The sequence below is a fragment of the Miscanthus floridulus genome, chromosome 6, assembly GCF_019320115.1.
Source record: "Miscanthus floridulus cultivar M001 chromosome 6, ASM1932011v1, whole genome shotgun sequence".
NCBI lineage: Eukaryota > Viridiplantae > Streptophyta > Magnoliopsida > Poales > Poaceae > Miscanthus > Miscanthus floridulus.
In genome coordinates this window covers 133,572,765-133,595,256 of record NC_089585.1, presented here as the reverse complement: position 1 = coordinate 133,595,256, position 22,492 = coordinate 133,572,765, and the positions used below count along the sequence as shown (strand labels likewise).

Below are 22,492 nucleotides of genomic sequence, written 5' to 3'. Positions count from 1 at the left end.
CAGTGTCCGGTCGGTCGTGATCGGACATAGCACCAGCGTTTGGTCACTCTCTGGCCTTTCTGCTCTGCCTGTGTCACCACATGTCACCCTGACCGGACGCACACAGTCAGCATCCGGTCACTTCTAGCGCCAGCATCCGGTCGATGACCGACGCCTCCACGCTGTCTGTCGCCATTGACCGTATGCAGGACTCCAGCGTCCGGTCACTGCGTGACCAGCGTCCGGTCCACTCTATGAAACCCTATCTTTTCTGTATTGGGCGCCGGTGGAGTTTCAAACCCTTCTCACCTCCGTTCCATCGCCGAGTTGATCCACATCAACTCCAACTTCATCTCCTTTATAAATGTGCCAACACCACCAAGTGTACACCACTATGTGTATGTGTGTTAGCATTTTCACAATCATTTTTCAAAGGATTAGCCACACAACTTGCCATGCCACTCAATCCTAGCGACGATGCAAAGTTAGATCACTCGAGTGGCACTAGATGACCGATATGCAAACAAGTTTGCCCCTCTTGATAGTACGGCCATCTATCCTAAACCCGGTCATCAACTTCTCTACACACCTATGACCGGTGAAATGAAATGCCCTAGGTTATACCTTTGCCTTGCGCATTCCATTACATCTCCTCCAATGTTGATGCAACACATGCACCAACATGATCAACAATGATATGATCCACTTCATATCATCACGTGATCATATTGGTTCATCGATCTTGACATCACTTGCTTTTCACCGTTGCCTTTGTCCATCAGTGCCAAGTCTTGCTCAAGCTTCACCGCCACGCGGTCCATCGCTCCAAAGCCTCCGACTTGCCCTTCACGCTTGCAACCGGTCCATTAAGCCAAGTCTTGTCTTGATCTTCTCCACCTTGATCACATGACTCAATGTCATGTCTCATGTGTAATGAGCTCCTTCATCATCACATATGTGAGTTTTGCAACATCTCCAAGCCATTTTCACCTTCATGGCATATGTTGCTCACACATATGTACCTGTGGACTAATCACCTGTGTATCTCACATAAACACAATTAGTCCACCTAGGTTGTCACTCAATTACTAAAACCACACAAGGACCTTTCAATCTCCCCCTTTTTGGTAATTGATGACAACTCTACAAAGATATGGAAATTAAGCTCTTTTGGATTCATGTTGCTTGCCCAAGCAGTTTTACCATGTGAAAATGATTTTGGACAAGTACCACAAATCCAAGATGGTAGTATTAGCTCCCCCTACATATGTGCTAGAGTGTTTAGTTTGAAGTTTACACATATGCATAGATTGGAATTGTGGGAGAGTAATTACTACCAAATGATGCTAAGGTGTATAGAGTAAACCTTTGAAGCGTGATACCAATCAGAGTTGCACCTTTAAGTTCATCCTTAGCACCAAGGTTAGCTAGATATCACTTGGAAATAAAAGCACTAGATACCTTGTGAGATCAATATTAAAAGCAAGGTACTAGCATTACTTGAAAAGCATACCAAGTGTCTAGCTATCATCCTATACATGCTAGTTATCAAATCATCATTCAAGTTCTACAACTAGCATACACCACACAAGCATGCATATTGAATTTGAAAGCTTATGCAATGCAAGCAAGCACATGAATATGCACATATCAAATGCAATCAATCAAAGTTCATGAGCTTGCTCTCCCTACTTGTGTGCTTCTCTTGTCCAAGAAATTTTGATCCATCTCTTTTCTTCAATGTTGCTCCCTCTTTGTCCATGTCCATGTCCAACCTCTACTTCTTTGAGCTTTTATATCTTATCTCTCCCCCTTGTACAATATCAATCTCAAAGCTTTCATATCTTTGTACAATCTCTCCCCCTTTGTCATCAATTTCCATAAAAGGTGTGCTTCTCATTGATGCAAAGGTATGCATTTGGGGTAGATGGTTGAGGCTTGAATCTTGCATTTTTGATGGACATCACTTGATTGTTGGAATGACACCACTTGTAGATACCACTTGTAACTTGTACCACTTGTATCTTGTGTAGGGCTTCTAGAGATCAATTTGTGGGACACCTCCCCCTATGTGATAGCATGGGTCATCAATTTGATACACTTGAGCTCTTGTAGGTGAGGGATGCATTCTTCATTTGATGATCACTTAAAGTTGAGGATCACTTGTGGAACCATCGTCTTGGATGATTGATACCATGTGTAGATATGAAATCACTTGAAGGAATTTTCTAGTATGGAACCACTTGTTGGATTTATCAATAAAAACCATTTCTTGAACATTTGCTATCTTTATGAGTACCACTTATAGGATATTACTTGTGAGTTGATCTAGACATCATTTGTAGATTCTTGATAAAATACTTGAGTCTAGATACCATTTGAAACAAAGAAACTAGATATCCATTTGCATTGTTGTCTTGTGCTTGTACTCTTATCACTATCATGAGCTTCTATGATTGACTTGAACTAAATTGATTTGCCTAAGCTTCCAAATCCGATTTGAACCAATGACAAGCTTCTTCACACCTCTTACAAGGGTTATGTTGCCAATGTTGTACTTGTCACTTGTTAGCAATCCAAATTGAGTCAAGTACTTGGGTTCACTAGCTCATGAACAAATTCATGTACTAACCACTAGATCAAGTAATCATTCAAACAATAGTGGTAGGCTATGAATTTAAGCATTTCATTTGTTATGCATGATCCTATGAAGCATGTACTATATGCACTAACCATATACTAGTAAGGGATGAAATGATCATGCACATTATAATGATACATTTGCTATGTTGGAGTAGAGGATAGTCACATAGATTCCAATTCATTACTCCAATAGCAATGTGAAGTCCAATTATAAGCTTGGTGAAGACCAATAGATACCATGTTGAATTTCATTCTTCACCCATATGAAATGAATACCACTTATGATCAAGTGCACTTTCTTATTGTGGTTGGCTTGCTTTATCTTTTGATCTTTGCTTGCATGAGAGCATCAATTTGAGAATACCACTGGAAATATCATGACTAGCTCTCTTTTGGGTGTTGCTTGCTTTTTTTGATCAATCCTTTTGATTGCTTCAACTAAGCATCTCAAATGTTCCTCAGATCACCACTTCCATGTTAGCCTTCCAAGTATCACACTTGGTTTACCTACACATAGGCAGCAAGCCCCTACACTAGGGAGAAGTGACCTCTCTCCAAGAATTATTCTTGATACTCACTTGAAATGACTTGACTGATTGATCCAAGTGATAGACTTAACTTGGTGAGTAACCTTGATTCCTTCTTTAAGTCCTTTTCTTTCTTCTTGTTTAAGTCCTTTTCTTTCTACCAAATGATTTCCAATAGTCACTAGAACTTAAACTTCAACTTCATCTTGAGTTTGATCTTGATCTTTCAATTTGAGTACCGAATGTGTGCAAAGTACACTCCACAATCAAATAGCCTTGTACTCTTTGCTTGTCATGCTTTTAGATCATCTCAAAACCAAACTTAGGTACCTCAAACACTTGTAAACATGTTTCCAACTTGAGGACCTTTCAATCAAAGTGACTCTAGATCAATCCAACATTTGTTACTTTTCTGATAGATTTTGTACCCTTCAAAGAAATAAGCATATCTCCCAAAGTACAAATCCAAATACCACTAAATTTGGTGGAGGTGTGTAATACTAAGTTACCTAGCAGCTGTAAAAATTTTAGCTTCATTTGACTTCTAAATTGCTACCAGATTTCAATTCTTCCACCACTGCTACATGCTGAAAACAGCTGCACTATAGCTGACAAGATCCACTCCAAGACCGAAGCATTTCTTATCCAATCCTCATAAAAATTGTACAGCATATTATATCATAAGTCTAGAGCATGTACACCAATTTTTATGCCAATCCAATAAGTGTTGATTACTCAAACATGGCTAAGATCACAGCTAGCTCAGATTCTCAATTATAGGACAGATTTCAATCACTTGAGCTATACTTCATCAAATATGAATCAAACTTGAAACTAACTCGTTTGAATACTTTCACAAGATATAAATCCATTCAATCCACTTACTAAATGTTATCTTATGAACTTATCCAACACAAATCAATCCAAACTTGACTACTAATCAATTATCCGTTCAATCATCTCATAGCAAGCAACATTGCATATTTATCCAATTCAATCAACTCATATGCACCCAAATGAAATGATCAACAAGAGATATACCTTGGTTAGCTTATGATCATCCAACTAGCAAGCTTCAACTCAATTATTTGCAAGTCCTCAAATATATCCAATGAATTACCAACAACTTAAATTATAGCACTTGTATGTTGATAGCACTTTGGACTTCACTCAATTTTTACTTGGCATTGGGTTTAGATGTGCACTAGGCTTCATATCTTGACTCAACATATGATGATCAATATGAAATCAATTAAATCAAGTCTCCAATGCCGATGATACCTACAATCAATCATCCACTTTTTGATGGTACCCAAACAAGTTTGGGTCATCTCAAGTTAGGAGCAACATACTTAGGCAACACCTTAGTATGAGTAGCGAGATGTTTTGCAATAGCAACCATAGAGGTACCATTACCATCCTTTCTAAGCACATTATTATCAACAATTGAAATAGGCTTAGAAATGTCACCTAGGGGACATGAATGTGCCATGTGTCCCCTTTCCCGACATGAGTAGCACTTTCTCTTTGCTTGAGCCTTCTTCTCAAGCTTGGTAGGACACTTAAAGGCAAAGTATCCCATACTTCCACACTTGAAGCATTTGATGTGAGCATAATCTTTCTTCTCATCTTCATTCTTGCTGATCATCTTGGCATCTTGAGTTTGCATTGGATGCCTTGCTCTTTTTCTTGCTTTTCCACCCCTTCTAGTTTTCTTCTTCTTTATCATCAATTCACCACCATCTTCATGGTTGATCTTGATTTGCTCTTGGGGTGTCTTCTTTTGCTCAACTTGTGGCTTTGGTTGAGGCTCTTCTAGTTGCTTCACCAATTGCTTGGTTGGGCACATTGAGGTAAGGTGACCCCAAGTGCGGCACTTGAAGTACTTCACATGCTTGAGCCTATCTTCTTCTTTTATCTTCTTGAGCTTCTCAATGTTAGGGCAACCACTTGCAAAGTGTCCCGCTTCATGACACTGGTAGCACATGGTATGAGAGAGCTTTCTTTGTTGTAGCTTCTTTATCTTTCTTTCTCTCTTTCTTTTGCCTCCACGCTGTCTGTCGCCATTGACCGTACGCAGGACTCCAGCGTCCGGTCCACTCTGTGAAACCCTATCTTTTCTGTATAGGGCGCCAATGGCACCGTCGGACTGTCCGCACTCTATGGGCGAACACTCCGCCGGTGGAGTTTCAAACCCTTCTCACCTCCGTTCCATCGCCGAGTTGATCCACATCAACTCCAACTTCATCTCCTTTATAAATGTGCCAACACCACCAAGTGTACACCACTATGTGTATGTGTGTTAGCATTTTCACAATCATTTTTCAAAGGATTAGCCACTCAACTTGCCATGCCACTCAATCCTAGCGACGATGCAAAGTTAGATCACTCGAGTGGCACTAGATGACCGATATGCAAACAAGTTTGCCCCTCTTGATAGTACGGCCATCTATCCTAAACCCGGTCATCAACTTCTCTACACACCTATGACCGGTGAAATGAAATGCCCTAGGTTATACCTTTGCCTTGCGCATTCCATTCCATCTCCTCCAATGTTGATGCAACACATGCACCAATATGATCAACAATGATATGATCCACTTCATATCATCACGTGATCATATTGGTTCATCGATCTTGACATCACTTGCTTTTCACCATTGCCTTCGTCCATCGGTGCCAAGTCTTGCTCAAGCTTCACTGCCACGCGGTCCATTGCTCCAAAGCCTCCGACTTGCCCTTCACGCTTGCAACCGGTCCATTAAGCCAAGTCTTGTCTTGATCTTCTCCATCTTGATCACATGACTCAATGTCATGTCTCATATGCAATGAGCTCCTTCATCATCACATGTGTGAGCTTTGCAACATCTCCAAGCCATTTTCACCTTCATGGCATGTGTTGCTCACACATATGTACCTGTGGACTAATCACCTGTGTATCTCACATAAACATAATAAGTCTACCTAGGTTGTCACTCAATTACCAAAACCACACAAGGACCTTTCACCTCCTCTTCCTGCTCCACTACCAAGGCAGCGCTGACCACTTGCATGGTGGCTGCAATGTAGAGTAGAAGGGGTTCTTCATCGGCAGGAGGAACCAGCATTGGGGCCTTCGTCAGGAGCAGTTTGACCATGTTAAGTGCTTCCTGGGCCTCGGATGTCCATTCAAAGTAGTCGGCCTCCTTTAGAAGTCGCGCTGCACCCCGTAACTCGTTGCATCCCCTTTATATTCTGAATCGGGCCCATCCTTGTGATGGCTGAGATCTTTTCCGGGTTGGCTTCGATGCCATGCTCAGAGACGATGAAACCAAGAAGCATGCCCCTTGGGACCCAAAAACGCACTTCTCGGGATTGAGTTTGATGCTATTTGCTCGGAGTTTTGCAAAGGTCTGCTCAAGATCGGTTACGAGGTGGTCAGCCCGTTTGGATTTGACCATGATGTCATCAATGTAGGCCTCAATGGTCCATCCGATGAGGTCCCCGAAACATTTGAGCATACAACGTTGGTATGTGGCCCAACGTTCTTCATATCGAACAGCATTGTGACGTAGCAGAACGATCCGAAGGGGGTGATGAAAGATATCATGAGCTGGTCGGACTTTTTCATCGTGATTTGATGGTACCCAGAGTACACATCAAGAAAGCAGAGGGTTTCGCACCCCGAGGTGGAGTCAACTATTTGGTCTATGCGCGGCAAAGGAAATGGATCCTATGGGCATGCTTTGTTGAGACCTATGTAGTCAACACACATCCTCCATTTCCCACTCTTCTTTTGCACAAGAATGGGATTGGCTAACCACTCTAGGTGGTACACTTCCTTGATGAATCCAGCCACCAGAAGCTTTGCGATCTCCTCGCCGATGGTCCTGTGTTTCCCCTCGTCGAAGCAACGCAGGCGTTGTTTCGCCAGTTTGGAGCCTGGGTGGATCTTCAAGGCATGCTCGGTGATTTCCCTCAGAATGCCTGGCATATCCAAGGGTTTCCACGCAAAGATGTCTCTGTTAGCGCGGAGGAAGCCGACGAGCGCGCTTTCCTATTCGGAGGAAAGTGTGGTACCAATGCGCACCATTTTGCCCTCGATGCTCCCAGGGTCTACGAGGACCTCCTTGGAGCCCTCCACTGGCTCGAAGGACCTGATCGACCGCTTGGGGTCAGGTGCTTCTTTGGCAACCTCCTTCCTGAGGGCCGTGAGCTCTGCAGAGGCGACAATTGATGTGGCGTGATCGCAGCACTCAACCTCGCACTCGTTGGCACGCTGAAAGGAGGTGCTGACGGTGATGATCCCGCTTGGGCCTGGCATCTTTAGTTTGAGGTAGGTGTAGTTAGGGACGGCCATGAACTTTGCGTAGCATGGTCGTCCAAGATGGTGTGGTAGGTTCCGTGGAACCCAACCACTTCAAAGGTGAGGGTCTCTGTCCTATAGTTGGACGGACCCCCGAAGGTGATGGGCAGATCGAGCTACCCAAGTGGCAAGGCCTACTTTCTAGGCACAACACAATGGAAAGGCGCTCCGGTCAGCCAGACACATGCTCGGTCGATGCCCATGGTGTCGAGCGTCTCGGCGTACAGAATGTTGAGGCCACTGTCCCCGTCCATCAGTACCTTGGTGAGGCGCTTTGTACCGATGATCGGGTCGACCACGAGCGGATATCTCCCCAGTTGCGGGACGCTCTCTGGGTGGTTGGCCCGATCGAAGGTTATGGTGGACTCTGCCCACTAGAGGAAGGCAGGTATGGTCGGTTCGGTCGCATAGACCTCGCGGCGTGTGATCTTCTAGTGGTGCTTGGAGTCGTAGGCTTCTGATCCTCTGAAGATCATGAGGTAGCCATCCGGTGTTGGAAAGTCATTGTCCTTCTCCTTGGCGTCGTCCGCAGTATGGTCAGCGTCCTTCCCGTGCTCCCCTTTGTTGGAGCCTCTGGACAAGAACCGCTTCATGAGGGCGTAGTCCTTATACAGATGCTTGATGGGGAAGGCATAGTTTCGGCATGGCCCCTCGAGTAGTTTTTCGAAGTGGTTTAGAGTGCCCTCCGTGGGCTTCTGACCACCCCTGCGGTTAGCGACGGCCATGAGAGAGCCCTCACGCCATTGCTTTTTATTCTTCTTTTTGGCTGAATGATTGGAGGTGCCTTCGCCAGCGTCCTCGTCCCACCTCGCCTTGCCATTGAGGCGATTGAAGATTGCTCCGACCGCTTCTTCGCCCAAGGCATGGCTAGTGGCGATGTCAAGGAGTTCCTTGGTGGTTCGTGGTCCCTTGCATCCCAGCTTGTGAACTAGAGACTCGCAGGTGGTCCCAGATAGAAAGGCCCCTATAACATTGGCGTCGGCGATGTTAGGTAGCTCATTGCATTGCCAGGAGAAGCGTTAGATGTACCCATAGAGGGTTTCTCCGGCCTTCTGACGGCAGTTCTTGAGGTCCCATGGGTTCCCAGGGTGCTTGTATGTGCCCTGGAAGTTCCCCACGAAGATCTCCTTCAGGTCCGCCCAACCCTGGATTCTGTTGGACAGCTAGTGTTCCAACCATGTTCGTGTCGAATCGGCTAAGAACAGTGGAAGGTTGTGGATAATGAAATCATCATTATCCACACCACCGGCTTGGTAGGCAAGCCGATAATCCTTGAGCCATAGTCCACAGTTCGTCTCCCCAGAGTATTTCAGGATGTTGGTTAGTGGCCGGTACCATGGCGGGAAGGCAGCATTGAGGATGTGTCGGCCGAAGGCCTGAGGACCCGACAGGCCGAGGCTCAGGCTTCGGTCCTCACTGCTGTCGTAGCATCTGCCATGGCAAGGGTGATAGCCACGGCTAGCTCCCTCTCCCAGGTCATTGTGAGTACGCCTACGAGTGTCGAGGGTGTTGCATGCATCATGGTTGCGGCCGAGACGCTGATGCACCGAGACCGCGGCACGCTGCCTGCTGCCCTATGGTGCCTGGTGCACCGACACATCCCTGCCAGGGCGCTCAGAGGGCGTGCGCTGGCTGGCATTGGGCTCACATCATCGAGACAACGAGCTTTCTGCCTATTGCATCGCCGCACGCTCGAGCAATGTGCAAATCTCGCAGTGGGCCTGACGGTCCTCGGGCGTCGCGGCCTCTGGAAGGCCATGGAGCAAGGCCGCCATGGTGATGATGTTCTGGCTTGCCCGGGTGAAGCGAGGGAGGGCTTCATCATCTGTGATGATCCTCCAGTTCACGTCGTGGGCCATGGAGCGTGCGTGCCCATCGTCTCTGCGGCGCTCTATCTCCTGATCGAGCTCCGCGCATTTCTGCTCGAGCTGGAGTTGAGCTTCCTCGATCTCTCGGTGTCGAGCTTTCAGCTGCTCCACCGGCATGCGTGGTAGGGCCGCTGTCTCCCTCTCGGCCTCAACATCGAGGTCGTTTGTTGGGGTAGCCTCCCCTTCATGGACGCTTTCAACGTGCCCCTCGGGGGTACCCATCATGAAGCATTCATGAGAGGGCTGATGGCTTCCCCTGCTGAAGTCAGAGCCAGAGGGTGACTCTAGCTCCTCTGCCAGGAGGTCATGGAAAGATTCCGCGATGTGTTCGATCACCGACATGAATTCATCGTTCATGGAAGGTGGAACCATGCGTTGTGCCACAAGGTGGCTAACGGTTGCCGTAGCGTTGCAGAGACCGAACAGAAGCACTGTCGGGGTGCTCCGTATGAGGTGTTACGGAGGGAGGGGTTCCCCTCCGATGAGCCGTGCCATGTCGTTGGTGTCAGAGAAGGTGAGGCGGCGCGGGTCCTCCCTGGACGGCTGGGGTCCTAGGGAGATGCCGAGCTAGCGCTCAAGCCTCTCATAGTCAAGGTCGATGGAGGGGAGAGGTTGGATGGCGGCATGAACCAATACCAACTCTCCTCCCACCGTGATGACGAAGTCTAGGTCCCCGAAGCGCACGTGTGCGCCCGGGACCCAACTGATACCGTGGCTAGCCATCTGTGGCCTAATGTTAATGTCGGAACGCGCAAAGGCCCCCTACCTGGCGCGCCAACTGTCGATGTTTCGAATAAACACCAACGAGTAAATCTGTGTTATTGCGCGTCTGATCCGGATGGCGTCTGCTCGTGTTATTAGCACTGAAAAGTTCATAGTAGGGATTACAAACGGGCGAGAGAGGGACATGTCCTAAGTCTCTGATGAAAAGGTCGAATGGATGTTGAAAGCTTGGTTGTTGCTCAGCTATGTGTGATGTGAGGCATGATGTGTTGAATTGATCGGTCCCCTTAGTGGGGTGCCCTGCCTTTCCTTTTATAGACCAAGGGGAAGCAGGGATTACAGATGGGAGAAAAAAGAAACTAGAGGCCAAGGAGGTCCTTCAAAGATGCTGGGTCTTCCTTTTCCTCTGAGCGAGCCCCGCTGACACGGCAGATGGTGCCAGGGATAGCTCTATGCTGGGTGCATGTCCGCTGATCCTGATAGGGCTGTGCTGGGCGTCTGCCCGCTGATGATGCTTTACTCAGACGTCGGGCGAGGCAGAGCCAGCCCTCAGGGGTCGGGCGAGGCGGAGCCTGTCCTTAGACGTCGGGCGAGGCGGAGCCAGTCCTCGGGAGTCAGCTTGAGGCGGGGCCCATGGTCTCGGTGGACGGACGAGGAGTGACCCGGCAAGCGTTGTAGTCGCGTTCTTGATCGCGCGGGTGAATCAATGTTCACGGTCATTAGCTCCTCCTCTTCGGGTACCCTAATATTGGTTCCCGACAAGTATGTTAAGAGAAGAATTTGTTAGCAATTACAGCAAAAACGCGAGGAACAAGATTGAGAGCTCCTTTAGAGAGCGCTTGCAAAATTTTTAGGTAATCGTGAATCTGGATGTCGTTGATAATCTTTGTTTTCAGTATGTGCAAAAAATATTCTCATATCAAGTATGTCATTTAGGTCCAAGCAAAGATCTTGATAATTGACAATAATGATGTTGCTCCTGCACTTTTGGAGCTTGTAAAAAGGCGAAAGATTACCACACTCGTCATGGGAGCTAAAAGCAGGTATGCTACTTTTTAGTGCTATATGAGAAATATCTGCAACTTACTAGTAGGTACTATAGAGCTTCACCCCCTTTGTTTGATGCTTTGACTTATTTTATGTGACCTTTGGACCTTGATACAAAAGACATGACTGGAGGAGCAAGACAGCAGTCACTTTGGAGAAGCAAGCTGACCCTTCATGCAACATTTTGTATCTCCATGACGGGATTCTTATCTCAAGCAGGTATGCGCTACAATTGTCTAATCAAGGGTGTCTTTTGTGAGGTTAGAGCACTTTTGTGAGGTTAGAGCACTATCAAGATACACTTAATTCTGACGCATGATCAGGGATCCATATTTTGATATTTAGGACCTGAAAGCATGATGTGCAGAAATCTCATAAATGAAGTTACATATAACCCACTTTCCTTGATGCGCAGAGAAACAGGATCAATGGTTAATTTCTTGTTTTAAGATCTAAAACTGAAGGAAAAAATTGTCGTGCTTTGCTGTAAAGAACTGTTACTACTTCTCTTACACAGCTGTTATTAGCAGGCATCAGCGTGCTAATGTCTTCACAGAGAGGAAAAATCGAATCATATCTTTGGGTGGTTGCCACTTTTCACGCAGCAGCAACACCATCACCAGTAAATCCTCTTCGTTCTTCAACTCCCGTAGCACAGGCAACACCTTCGATGCAGAAAAGCTACATGATCTATCTTTGGATACCAATCCTATGTACATATTTAACGACCACAGGTTCAATGCTACAGTTGGCCTCGAGGGGCTTGACACTTTCAGGGAACTGGTTAGCCAGCAGATTCCTGCTGAGCACTCGAGGCACTTGTACCAAGCATTTCATTTGCAATACTGTGATATCTTCACAAGGTGTGAGTTCATTGGTGGCTTCGACTCAGTTCTCGGTGTAGATCACCAGCATTTGGGGAAAACACACTGGAAACGCATGAGCAGCTGGCCTGCAGTGCTGGAGTATATTGTCAGTATTCTCAACACATTGCACACGCGACTCAAGCAGAGTCAAGCATGTGATGGATTTACACATGACGACCTTTTAGAAGCAGCGAAGAAACCTTTGCGTCGTCTGTTCACTGTTGCTTCTGTTGTCTGCACTCATGAGGTCAGGAAGTCACCAGAAAAGCTCTTCTTTGTGTTGAACATGTACACATCACTCACGGATGCCATCCCTGCTCTCTGGAATGTATTCCACACTGATTCTATCAGCAGAGATGCAGAGGGTCTTCTTGCAAAACTGAAGGACTCTGCAACTGAAATAGTTAAAGAACTCAGAAGCTTGGTTCAAAATTACAGCTCACAGAGAGCGGTGCAGGAGCAGGATGGAGGTATCACGTCACTCGCTGCGTACCTCATGAGGTACATCAGGTTACTAATGAACCACAAGAGTTCACTTGATACCATGCTAGGACATGGTCACACTGATGGTCTATTGACAGTTGAGGTAATAAACCCAACAGGTCATCTAGTGTTTGAGTTCATTGCCGACCTGGATTCAGTGCTTGAGAAACAGTCCGAATCATTTTCTTCTAAAGAACTGCAGTCTTGTTCTTGATGAACAACACACGTTTCATACTCCAAGAAGTCAAGCAGTCAGATGTAAGGTTGATCGTAGGATCCAGGTGGATTGGAAAACGCCAGGACCGTTTCAAGAAACACATGAAGGGTTACCTGTCTGCATCATGGGGACCAGTTATATCCAATTTGGAGACCGCAAAAAGCATGTCACCCAGTAAAAGTCTTAGGACAAATGTCTTCAGTTTCCTGCATAGCAGTCCGACTCCTGTGCAGAATTTTTCTTGGTCATTCGATGAAAACTTGTCAGACTCAGATGTCCTGGAAAGTACCCAGTCCAGTTCTTCGCGAAGAGCTTCGTGGAGAGATACTAGCGTTTCTTACTGGAGCATACCATGCACACTTGAAGAGGGTGAAGAAGTCTGTAAAAGGACATGCTGCATATTTTAAGCTGGAATGGAAGAGCAAAATCAATGAGTTGTTTGAAGGGTGAAATGACACATTCATTTCTGCAAAAAATCAGAGAAGAAATGAGAATGCAGTACTAGTAGAGCCTTTATAGGGTGTGCCTTTGTTTTTGTCCTTGCATCTGTTCCTGTAAATGATCAACTGTTGTAGCTTCAGTTTAACCAGAGAAATTTGCTAAAGGAGTTACTTTTATATGCAAATAGATACCCCTTCCCTTCGTATGGCATTCTAGAATTTAGGTGGTCAAACTTCCTTACTCTCAAGTCTCAACAACTAGCATGGAAAAACTAATTTAGATTTGAAAAATCAGTACCAATTTACAGTATTTATGCTTTTCACTGCTAATATGCTATACAAACTACTAGACAAACAGCCTGTTCGCTTGGTCGTATTTGACTTATAAGCCATGGCTTATCAGCCAACGAACGGTATTTTTCTCTCACACCAAACCAGTCAACAGTACTTTCAGCCATGGCTTATAAGCCAAACAAGCCCAAACGAAAAGGGCGAAAGTTAAGCACCGTAGGACTTATATACACGTATGAGAACCATTTCTACTCCTGTTATTATTACTACCCCTTTGTTCTTGGATGTTGGAGCTGTTTGGTCATTTTTGTGATGATGGTGATGGTATCTTTTGTGCTGAAAAAGAATCAATAACACACTTATTCTTTGATTGTTGTGTGGCCAGAAATATCTGGAACACAGTTGCAGAGTTACTTTGCCAGGAGATGGGCTGGGATTTTGAATCAGTGGCTCGACTCTGGGTTGCCAGTAAAAGGCATAAGCTGTTCTCAGGGTGCTGTATGGATGGGGATGAGAGAGTGATGCTACGGATTGTCAGGATGTTAAGGCGCTGGATGCCTATGTTCCAGCAGGACGTTTTGCTGCAAGTGGAGGATTTCGCAATTCAGCTGGAAGCCAGAGCAAACTTGCCGCCTCAGATCAAGTGGTTTGTGGCCGCCACAATGGACAGATGGGTCAGATTGCGAAGGTTGGTTCATGGCTGTGACCAGAGAAGGCACCAAGGCTGCGCACACCCCGGTTCTTTATCGAGGCGCGCTCGGATCTACATCGGCGAGATGGGCTGCACGAGCGCGATGGTGTGCGGCGGCCAGTGTGGCATCCGGGCGAGGCGAGGCTGAGTTTATCCTTGTTATTATTTTTAATAAAAAACAGGTTCTTTTTTTTTGAAAGGAAAACAAGTTCTTTTTAAATCATATACAATGAGGACGTCTTTGCTGCCTTGTTTGTTTTTGTTGTGTTTCCTACCTTACATTGGAGTTACCTTCCCCTTCTGTTTCTTATATACTACCCTGAAAGAGACTTCATCCCTATCATTCGTCTGTGGAATCATTCGAATATAATATCGGGAATAGTGAAGTTGAACAAGGAGAAAATGACAGCTTCTCTAATATATACATACCATCAGCGTTCATTTAGATGCGTTCATTTAGATGCTGAAAGCACAAACTGGTCTGCAGATATGGTTGCGGTTATGGAGCGCAAGATGATGCAGCTGCTGCAGACAGTTTTAGCAGCAGAAGCAAGTGGGGAAGAAGAGAAGGTGCACCTGGTGGTGTCGATGGATGATGGTCACAGACTTCAACAGGCTCTGCGATTCGTTCCGCCGCAGAAGAAAGTAGTCCTTGTCCATATCCACCGGCCAGCAATGATGATACCAATCCCAACCAGTAAGAAATGAATATGCTGGTTTTGTGCCTCTTTCATTCCATATGCATTAGCAGAGAAGTTACATGCTATATATTTCCTGTTATGATATCATTTTATCGTAATTCCTTTCAGTGGGTGGCGCAGTACATGCAAGCATACTTAAAGATGACATTGTGAGAGCCTTTAGGGAAGAGCAGAGGGGTCAGGCTCTTCAAGCCTTAAAGAGCTACGAGGAAATCTGTACTCGAGCAGAGGTGAGTGGTGAATCAAGAATCGTTGCTTTTGGATTGCATGCTCTGGTCTCTGGTGGATGATAGAATAGTAACAGCTTATAGTTCTTGTAGGTTCCAGCAGAGATACTGATGACTGAGAACGACCATGTGGCAGCGGGGCTTTTGGAACTCATTGCAAACCACAAGATCAAGACTCTGATCATCATTGGTATCAGCAAAAGTTGGTATGTGTTTTTACTAGCTGCTGAGGCCTTTTCTATTTGCTGTGGTTATTTAGTGAGACATCTGCATGTCATGTCCACCACAGGGTAAACAGATCGAAGAGAAACCTAGCAGCAGCTTTGCAGAAAGGCACTGACCCGACTTGCAACATCTTGTTTATGCATAAAGGCAGACTCATTTCTATTAGGTATCAATGGGTGGATTTCAAGTATATCATTTCTATAAGGCCTTGTAATAGCTACCTGTTAGTGTGATGACTTAATAGTGTAATATTTCTCACACGGTGCCTTCTATTGTGCAGTCAGCAGGATGGAAGTGTCTTTGCTTTTGAAACAAAAGGGACACCTTCTTCCATAAGCAGTCGCCGCTTCTCCCTCTCATGCAGCAGTGGCAGCAGCCCGTCTCCTTTGTTGTGGGATTCATGTAGCACACCATCTTCTGTCTTCTGGCATTCAAGGAGCACACCTGATAGTTTGGACCCTTCACAACTGGATGACCCTTCTCTGGAGAATGCTGGCTCCATATTTGATGATAGCAGGCTCATTGCTATCCTTGGTCATGAGTCAATTGATGCTTTGAGGGAGCTAGCCCACCGCCCGAATTTGACTGAATGCTCACAAGGATGGCACCAGGCATTTCAATCAAAGAACTCTGAGATATCTAGTGGATGTCAATTGATTGGCGGCATCGATTTGACCCTTGGAGCAAACTCTGAGAATTTTGGGGAGGAATACTGGAAGACCATCAATGGCTGGCCTGCAGCATTTGAGCTTATTGTTCGGGTTCTCAACACCACGCAGCAACAACATAGCCACAACAGCAGTGAATGCAATGGGCTCACACCTGGCAGGCTCTCAATAGTGGCAAAAAAACTTATAAACCGATTGCTTGATGTTGTATTAGATGTTCCTGGGGCGAGGAAGACACCAGAGAAGCTATTTTGTATACTATACATGCGCAAAGCAATTGTTGATTCAGATCCCTCTCTCAGGAGAGTGCTTCCTGCAGATTTTGTGAGTAAGGTAGACAGAGTCGTCACAGTACTGAATGATTCAGCAAGGGGAATACTTCGAGATTTTAAAGTGTTGATCCAGAACTATAGCTCGCAGAAAGTAGAGCAGGACGGAAGCATCTTACTGATAACCAGGTATGTCATGAAATACATCAAATTGCTGGTAAAGCATGCTGGCTCGCTTGATCCCATTTTGGGCTGTGGTCAAAACAACGACTTGTTTGAGGGAGTAAGCTTGACAGGTCATCTAGTACGTGGGCTTATTAGTGACCTGAACAATGTTGTTGAAGAAAAATCTAGGTTATATGCTTCTCAACAAGGACTCCGGTGTATATTCTTGATGAACAATGCTCATTTTGTAATCCAGGAGGTCGAGCATTCGGATATACAGCTGATACTCGGAGCTGAGTGGCTTAAGCAGCGCAGGGATGAATTTGATATGTACATGAGGGATTACATGTCCTCGACATGGGAAAAAGCCACATATCATTTGACAGTTGCAGCAAGTCCCCCTCATAAAAGACTTAGACCTGGCCTCCTTGGTATCTTCCACACAAAAGCAAAACCACGTTTTGATTCTTGTTTCAAGGAAACCTGCGACTCTCAAATGCACTGGAAGGTGCCGTGTCCAGTTCTCCGGTTCAGGCTTCGTGAAATCATCTCGGAGCATGTTGTTGAAGCCTACCAGGTGTATTTGGAAACTCTGAACCAGCCTTCGATAGGAAGTGCTGGGGATTTGAAGAGCAGAGTCAGTGAATTGTTTGAAGGGTGAACATGAATCATATTCTTGCTATCAACAAGATCTGAATTCTGAAGACCAAGAATGGAAGCTGCAGTCCTTTTGTTGATGTCGTATCAACGATACTTCACAGTAAGACTTGAGTGGTGTAACTGTGTGCGTGCACTCCCCCACTGAAGTGATCGTAGTAGAAGAGTGTTCAAAGGATGAACAAATCCCTACCGTCCTGTGAATAAAAAACTGAATTGTAGGCCTTCAGGCCAATTTGCATACATCTATTCCCGTCCATGTGGATGTTGGACATAATCAGTTTCTTGACAGGTGTGCTTATTTCTATATGGGTCGTGTTCCATTGAAATTTGTAGAAGAAATCACTCTCTCCCCTCCCCATCAGAACAATAGAGATATGTGCTTAGGGTTTGTTTGGTTCAGCCATGAGCTGTGCAAAAGCTGTTTTGAGTTATGTAAAAGCAGTTGTGAGCTGTGTGTTGTGAAAAGGCTAAAAGTTGTCTGTGAAATAACTATGGAACCTAACCGCTTTCTCATCTCCCTTAAAACAGTGGTTAAACATCTATCTAATTTCACCCATTTGGAAAATCAGAAAACCAAAAGTAGAATTCAAGGTGCTATAAAAAATGTACTACACGAGAATAGTTGTTTAAAAAACAGTTTTCGGTTCTACCTCTTCTCTTTGATTGGCGTTCTGCTTTTTTAACATCAGAAGTAGTTTTCGAAGTTAAACCAAACACAGCCTTAGTCTCAGGCCATACATTATTCGGAGAAAGGAGTGGTGAGTACTCGACTGCTGATGGTTCCAACACTGTTGATTCGATACATTATTTGCAGAAGTACTTTGGCGTCCTGCATCCAACGCTGATGATTCCCAAGCGGTTGCATGCCAAGAGCAGCAGGCATGACATCCTGTTTTCCTGGCTTCCTGACGCTGCAAGAAACAAAATACCAAGGATATCTGCTCGATGATTCCCAAGCGGTTGCATGCCACGGTGCCAGAATCCAGACCAAGGACGTCGCATAGTTTTTGCAGGTAGCTAACTGTTTTGTTGGCACGTTTTGGACTGCCATTTGGCATCATCACATGGCTTTTCCTGTTAGGCATCTTGAAGGACGGAAATGTTAAACTCCAGTGTGCCACCTAGAGAACTCGGTTAGGCAATAAATTAGAAATCGCGGCGTATATAGCAATGTTCTTACACACTTTTTTTTTTAAAGGATGTTCTTACACACCTTTGTCCAATCAAGTTGTAGCATCACATAATTGTTAGAGAGACATGGCCCAGAGTAAGCCTGAGACTGTTACGGCCCAACAAAGTTTGTCGCAATGAGCTTGTCAACATTGAAGTTACTTACATTGAAGTTACTTACGATGTTCTTCTTTCTGATTAGTGACCAGGAGCAGTTAATCTACTTTCTCGGTATCCACAGCCAAGAAACCCTGCTGCACTGCACGGAGCTTGGATTGGCCTCTGCATCGTACTGCCGTTGCACTATCCTAGCATTTGGAACTGCCGCTAGTCTCTTTCGGTACGGAATCATTCCCTTCTTACATGGAATCTGCCATCGAGATCAGACGTTCAACCCATAGACACGGGTCGTCTCCATGGACCTCGAATCCAACATAAAGACAGCTAAAAAGACAGGTCGTACAATAGGCTGTCTGTTTTACTCTACGCACTATTTAATGCTACGCATGTGGCCTAGATGAATTGTGAACACTATTTTATACACTATTGTGTTGCTAATTGATAAAAATGGATTAAGCTTAAATAAGATGAACATTATTATAATTTTTTTTAAATCATCAATATATCATATTATATATAATTGAAACATCTTTGTCTAATTTTTTTTCTTTCTATAGCGCAGGCAACTGCTACAGGAATCATTAGTTACCTCCTTCAAGAACTCATCAGTGTTGGCAATGGAGTCTACGCAATACTAAGGTTTCCTTCATCAGACTACTGAATTAAGAACTTATTCTTGCTACTGAATTAAGAACGTATTCTTGCCGTAGAGGTCCTAGTGCTTGGGCCAGAGGCCGAGCTCGCCGCGATGTCAGTGTCCACCGGCACTGGCGAGGTTGCGTCCAACCTCGGGATCGTCGGGCTTCGCATCTCCGGCAGGGGCGGCGGCGGCACGACGACGGCGCTGTGGATCTCGCGATGAAGGCTCGGGCACCGTCGGTGGCGCTAAGGATCGTCGGGCTTGGCATCTCCGGCAGTGGGCAGCGGTGGCGGCAGCGCAAGGAAGGTGCTGGATCTCGCGAGCACCAAAACTAGAGCACGGTCACCGTCTACCAAAGAAATCCTGCGAGCACCAAAACTAGAGCACGCGAACGCCTGCACGGTATCCGAGCGCAGGGTCGACTCGTGGAAACGAAGCCATACAACGCTGCTGCCCTCGTCGATTCCACCTAGGAGCAGGAGCCCTTGCCGTCGTCTCGCGAGGCGACGGGGCGAGCGTCTCTGAGCGAAGCTGAGGACTGTTTTGCATAATTCGCGTTTTGGAGACGGGTGTTGTACGTGCCCTTAGGCTCCGTTCGGCTGCTATTCTTCGGCTGTTGGCTGATTCTGCTACAGTTACTAGAATCAGCTAGACCAATCAAACAAGTGGGGCCACATACACGTACCAGGGTGCAATTCAAATAAAAAAATGACGCCAACTAAAACACCAGCCATCAGGCATGGGAACCCCTTACATAATTCAAATCAATTCAAACACCCAGCAACAAACAATAGGCATGGACAGCTCTTACATCAATCACATGTTCATATCAAATGGCCCAGTTCAATGAAAAACATTTCAATACAACACCAGCATTATAGCAGTTCTCAAGTCCCTACTTAAATATGCACTCCTTACAATTGAAATTGAATCAGTGGGCAATTTTAAAAACCGGTAGCCCCTTGGAGCAACAAACTGATAGAAGAAGTTTCCCATGGTCTCTCTTCTTCTACACAGTTACACACATGTCACTACAACAGCAGGATGAGGCATCCAAAACAAGCAACTCTTACCTCCTTGATAGAGAATTAGTGGTGGGCACATTTACAAAACTTGCAGCCCCTAGAAGCCACTTAATTAACTGGTAGAAGAAGTGTCACAAAATCAGACTTCTCCTACTCATTTGCCCATTACAGCAGGTCATAAACAATTGTTTTTAAATCACAATAATCATCTACATCTAATTGGGTGCTTACGTGGAACAACAATACACAAGTTGTACCTCCTTTAAGGTACTACACAGTGAGCAGATGAAGCCCAAATGGTGAAAATGCACATACAAACTTGAACCCTCTCCTTTTATGCCATCGGCTGCTCCCCTTAGACCCAATCTCCTCCACTACCAAATGACCTAAGTGGTATCTGTACAAAATTTGTACCCTTTTCTAGGCACATAAGAATGAGCATGAAGGCAGTTCCCATGCAAAAGCCACTTACCCAACCATCAATGGGTACATCACCTCTCCACAATCATTGTTCCCACAGTCCTAAAGATATGAACTCCCTAACCGCAGACATACTGTTACTAGCATTGAGCTGAACTCAGGGAGACGGTGGGTAGGTTGCGGATCCTAATCCATGCTCCCTAATGAATAAGTAATTGTGGAGTGCAAAGCAAGAAATTATAATCATCTTTTGCTTGGTCCTATGGTAGTACGGTACCCCATCAAGAATCTGCCACCGGTTTTTTAGAACCCCAAATAACCGTTCTACAACATTGCGTAGCCTAGAATGAGTCAAATTAAATTTCTCCTGTTGAGACATAGTCTCTACAGGTACACCCCTAAAATCATCCAGATGGTACCTTGTATTTCTAAAAGGACCCATGTATCCTGACTCCAGTGCGTAACCAGCGTCCACCAGATAGTAGCAGCCTGCAACACGTAAACCAATTGCACAATTAGGTTTTATGGACTGCACAAGCTACAGAAACAATGTAAAACATGATTCATTGGCAGTACTCACTCACCGGTTGGTGGATGCGGGAAGTTTGGTTCCTCCCAACATTCTTTGAGAACCGACATGTCATGCACCAAACCCGTCATCCCCACATCGACATATGTGAAGCGCACATCCATGTCGACAATGGCACAAACATTCATAGACACATCTCCTTTCCTATTTATATGGTCAATTTTGGTCTCCTTGTTCACCTTAACTTTGACGTGAGTCCCATCCAAAGCCCCGATGCATCCATCAAAGAATGGTGCATTGTTCCAAGTTGTCATTTCACTCCAGTATAAGTGTTGTCTGCTGGAACAAGAACGGAGTGTGCCCACCTACACATAACCTCGGCGACATGACTCATCTTCCTACTAACTGTATCCAAAGACCGTTCGAATCTATCCCTGCTCCTTCTAGTTGCCTGGTTGTGCGCACAAGTCCGCACATAAATACCTAAACATTCTAGGGATCCGGTCTCTCGTGTACTCTTCATGCCAAACCCAAGTAAAATGTCATGCAAATGCAGCAAGTTATCAGGAGGCATACGCAAGTTGTCCATGCACTTCCTTTCGTTTCGCAGATTGACTTCCATCCACAATGTCAATGAAAATAAGTGTGCACAATGGGGAATCGTAGATACAAAAGCAGGCCCAAAAAATCATAGACATAGAAGCAACAAGAAAAAGCAGTAGTAGTTCTAGGTCCAAAAATTCAAAGACACAGAAGTGGATCATGTTCGGCTTAGCTATGTGATAGTTGTCCTAGATATTTTTGTGGTAGTATAAAAACAGTTACTTTAAATAAGTTTTTTTTTGTTGATCCTGTTAGCAGTATTTTGCATGGAGCACTGGAGGAGCCAGTGAAGTTCTGACTACACTATGTGGACTGCAGGAAGATGCTGTGCAGCCCTGTTGTTTTTGTTCTTCCAAGTTCCAACCAAGGTGGTGTTATGTGGATTTGTTAGCACTTGAGCAGAGATAATAGGCAAGCAATACAACTAGAATTCTGTCTTGTCTTATGCATGCCTTTTTGCACGGTCTGTCTACGCTCGAATGCCTCGTCCATAAAGAACATAGACAAAGAAAGAAACTGAAATGAAACGACAGGTGTATGTGCAGACACTCCTATAAGAAAAATAAATATGGATCCTAAAAATTCACACAAAAGTTATAATATTCCAGAGGACTTGCACGAGAATGAACCTAGTGTCCTCGAATCCGACGAAGCGGTAGGCGATTCCGACGAGGTGAGATGCGGATCCGTGGGTGGCGCTCGGGAAATACCTGCAAACCGAGCACGTGGGGGTAAGATCCGGAGGGGGGGGACGACGTCCTTGGAGCCAGAGGGGGAAGGGACGACGGAGGCGGCAGATCCGGAGGGGGGGATGGCGACCTCAGAGCCGGAGGGGTGGACGACGGAGGCGATAGATCTGAAGGGGGGGAATACGGCGGCCTCAGAACCGGAGGGGGCGACGGAGGTGGCAGATCCGGAGGGGGGAGGACGGCGGCGGCGTATCCAGGGGT

At 45.6% G+C, this 22,492-nt stretch overlaps 1 protein-coding gene and 1 long non-coding RNA gene across 2 annotated transcripts; both read left to right on the top strand.

Moving 5' to 3' along the window:
* Positions 1 to 14,977: 14,977 nt before the first annotated feature.
* Positions 14,978 to 15,439, top strand: LOC136459710 (uncharacterized). The gene is made up of 3 exons (XR_010760253.1): positions 14,978 to 15,051; positions 15,142 to 15,254; positions 15,338 to 15,439. It is a non-coding gene; the product is annotated as an uncharacterized lncRNA (long non-coding RNA).
* A 6-nt stretch (positions 15,440 to 15,445) lies between these two features.
* LOC136461280 (exocyst complex component EXO70A3-like) lies at positions 15,446 to 19,187 on the top strand. Its single transcript, XM_066460639.1, has 4 exons — positions 15,446 to 15,483; positions 15,554 to 17,012; positions 18,888 to 18,939; positions 19,036 to 19,187. The coding sequence occupies exons 1-4, from the start codon at positions 15,446 to 15,448 to the stop codon at positions 19,185 to 19,187; spliced, it is 1,701 nt and encodes a 566-aa protein (XP_066316736.1).
* The last annotated feature ends 3,305 nt before the right edge of the window (positions 19,188 to 22,492 follow it).

Bases quoted from the DNA above. Each gene is read 5' to 3' on its own strand.
- LOC136461280 (XM_066460639.1), top strand. From the start codon at position 15,446: ATGGGTGGATTTCAAGTATATCATTTCTATAAGGCCTT. The intron at 15,484-15,553 runs GTAATAGCTACC...TCTATTGTGCAG, and splicing joins TATCATTTCTATAAGGCCTT to TCAGCAGGATGGAAGTGTCT. The intron at 18,940-19,035 runs GCAATGGAGTCT...TTCTTGCCGTAG, and splicing joins TCAAGAACTCATCAGTGTTG to AGGTCCTAGTGCTTGGGCCA.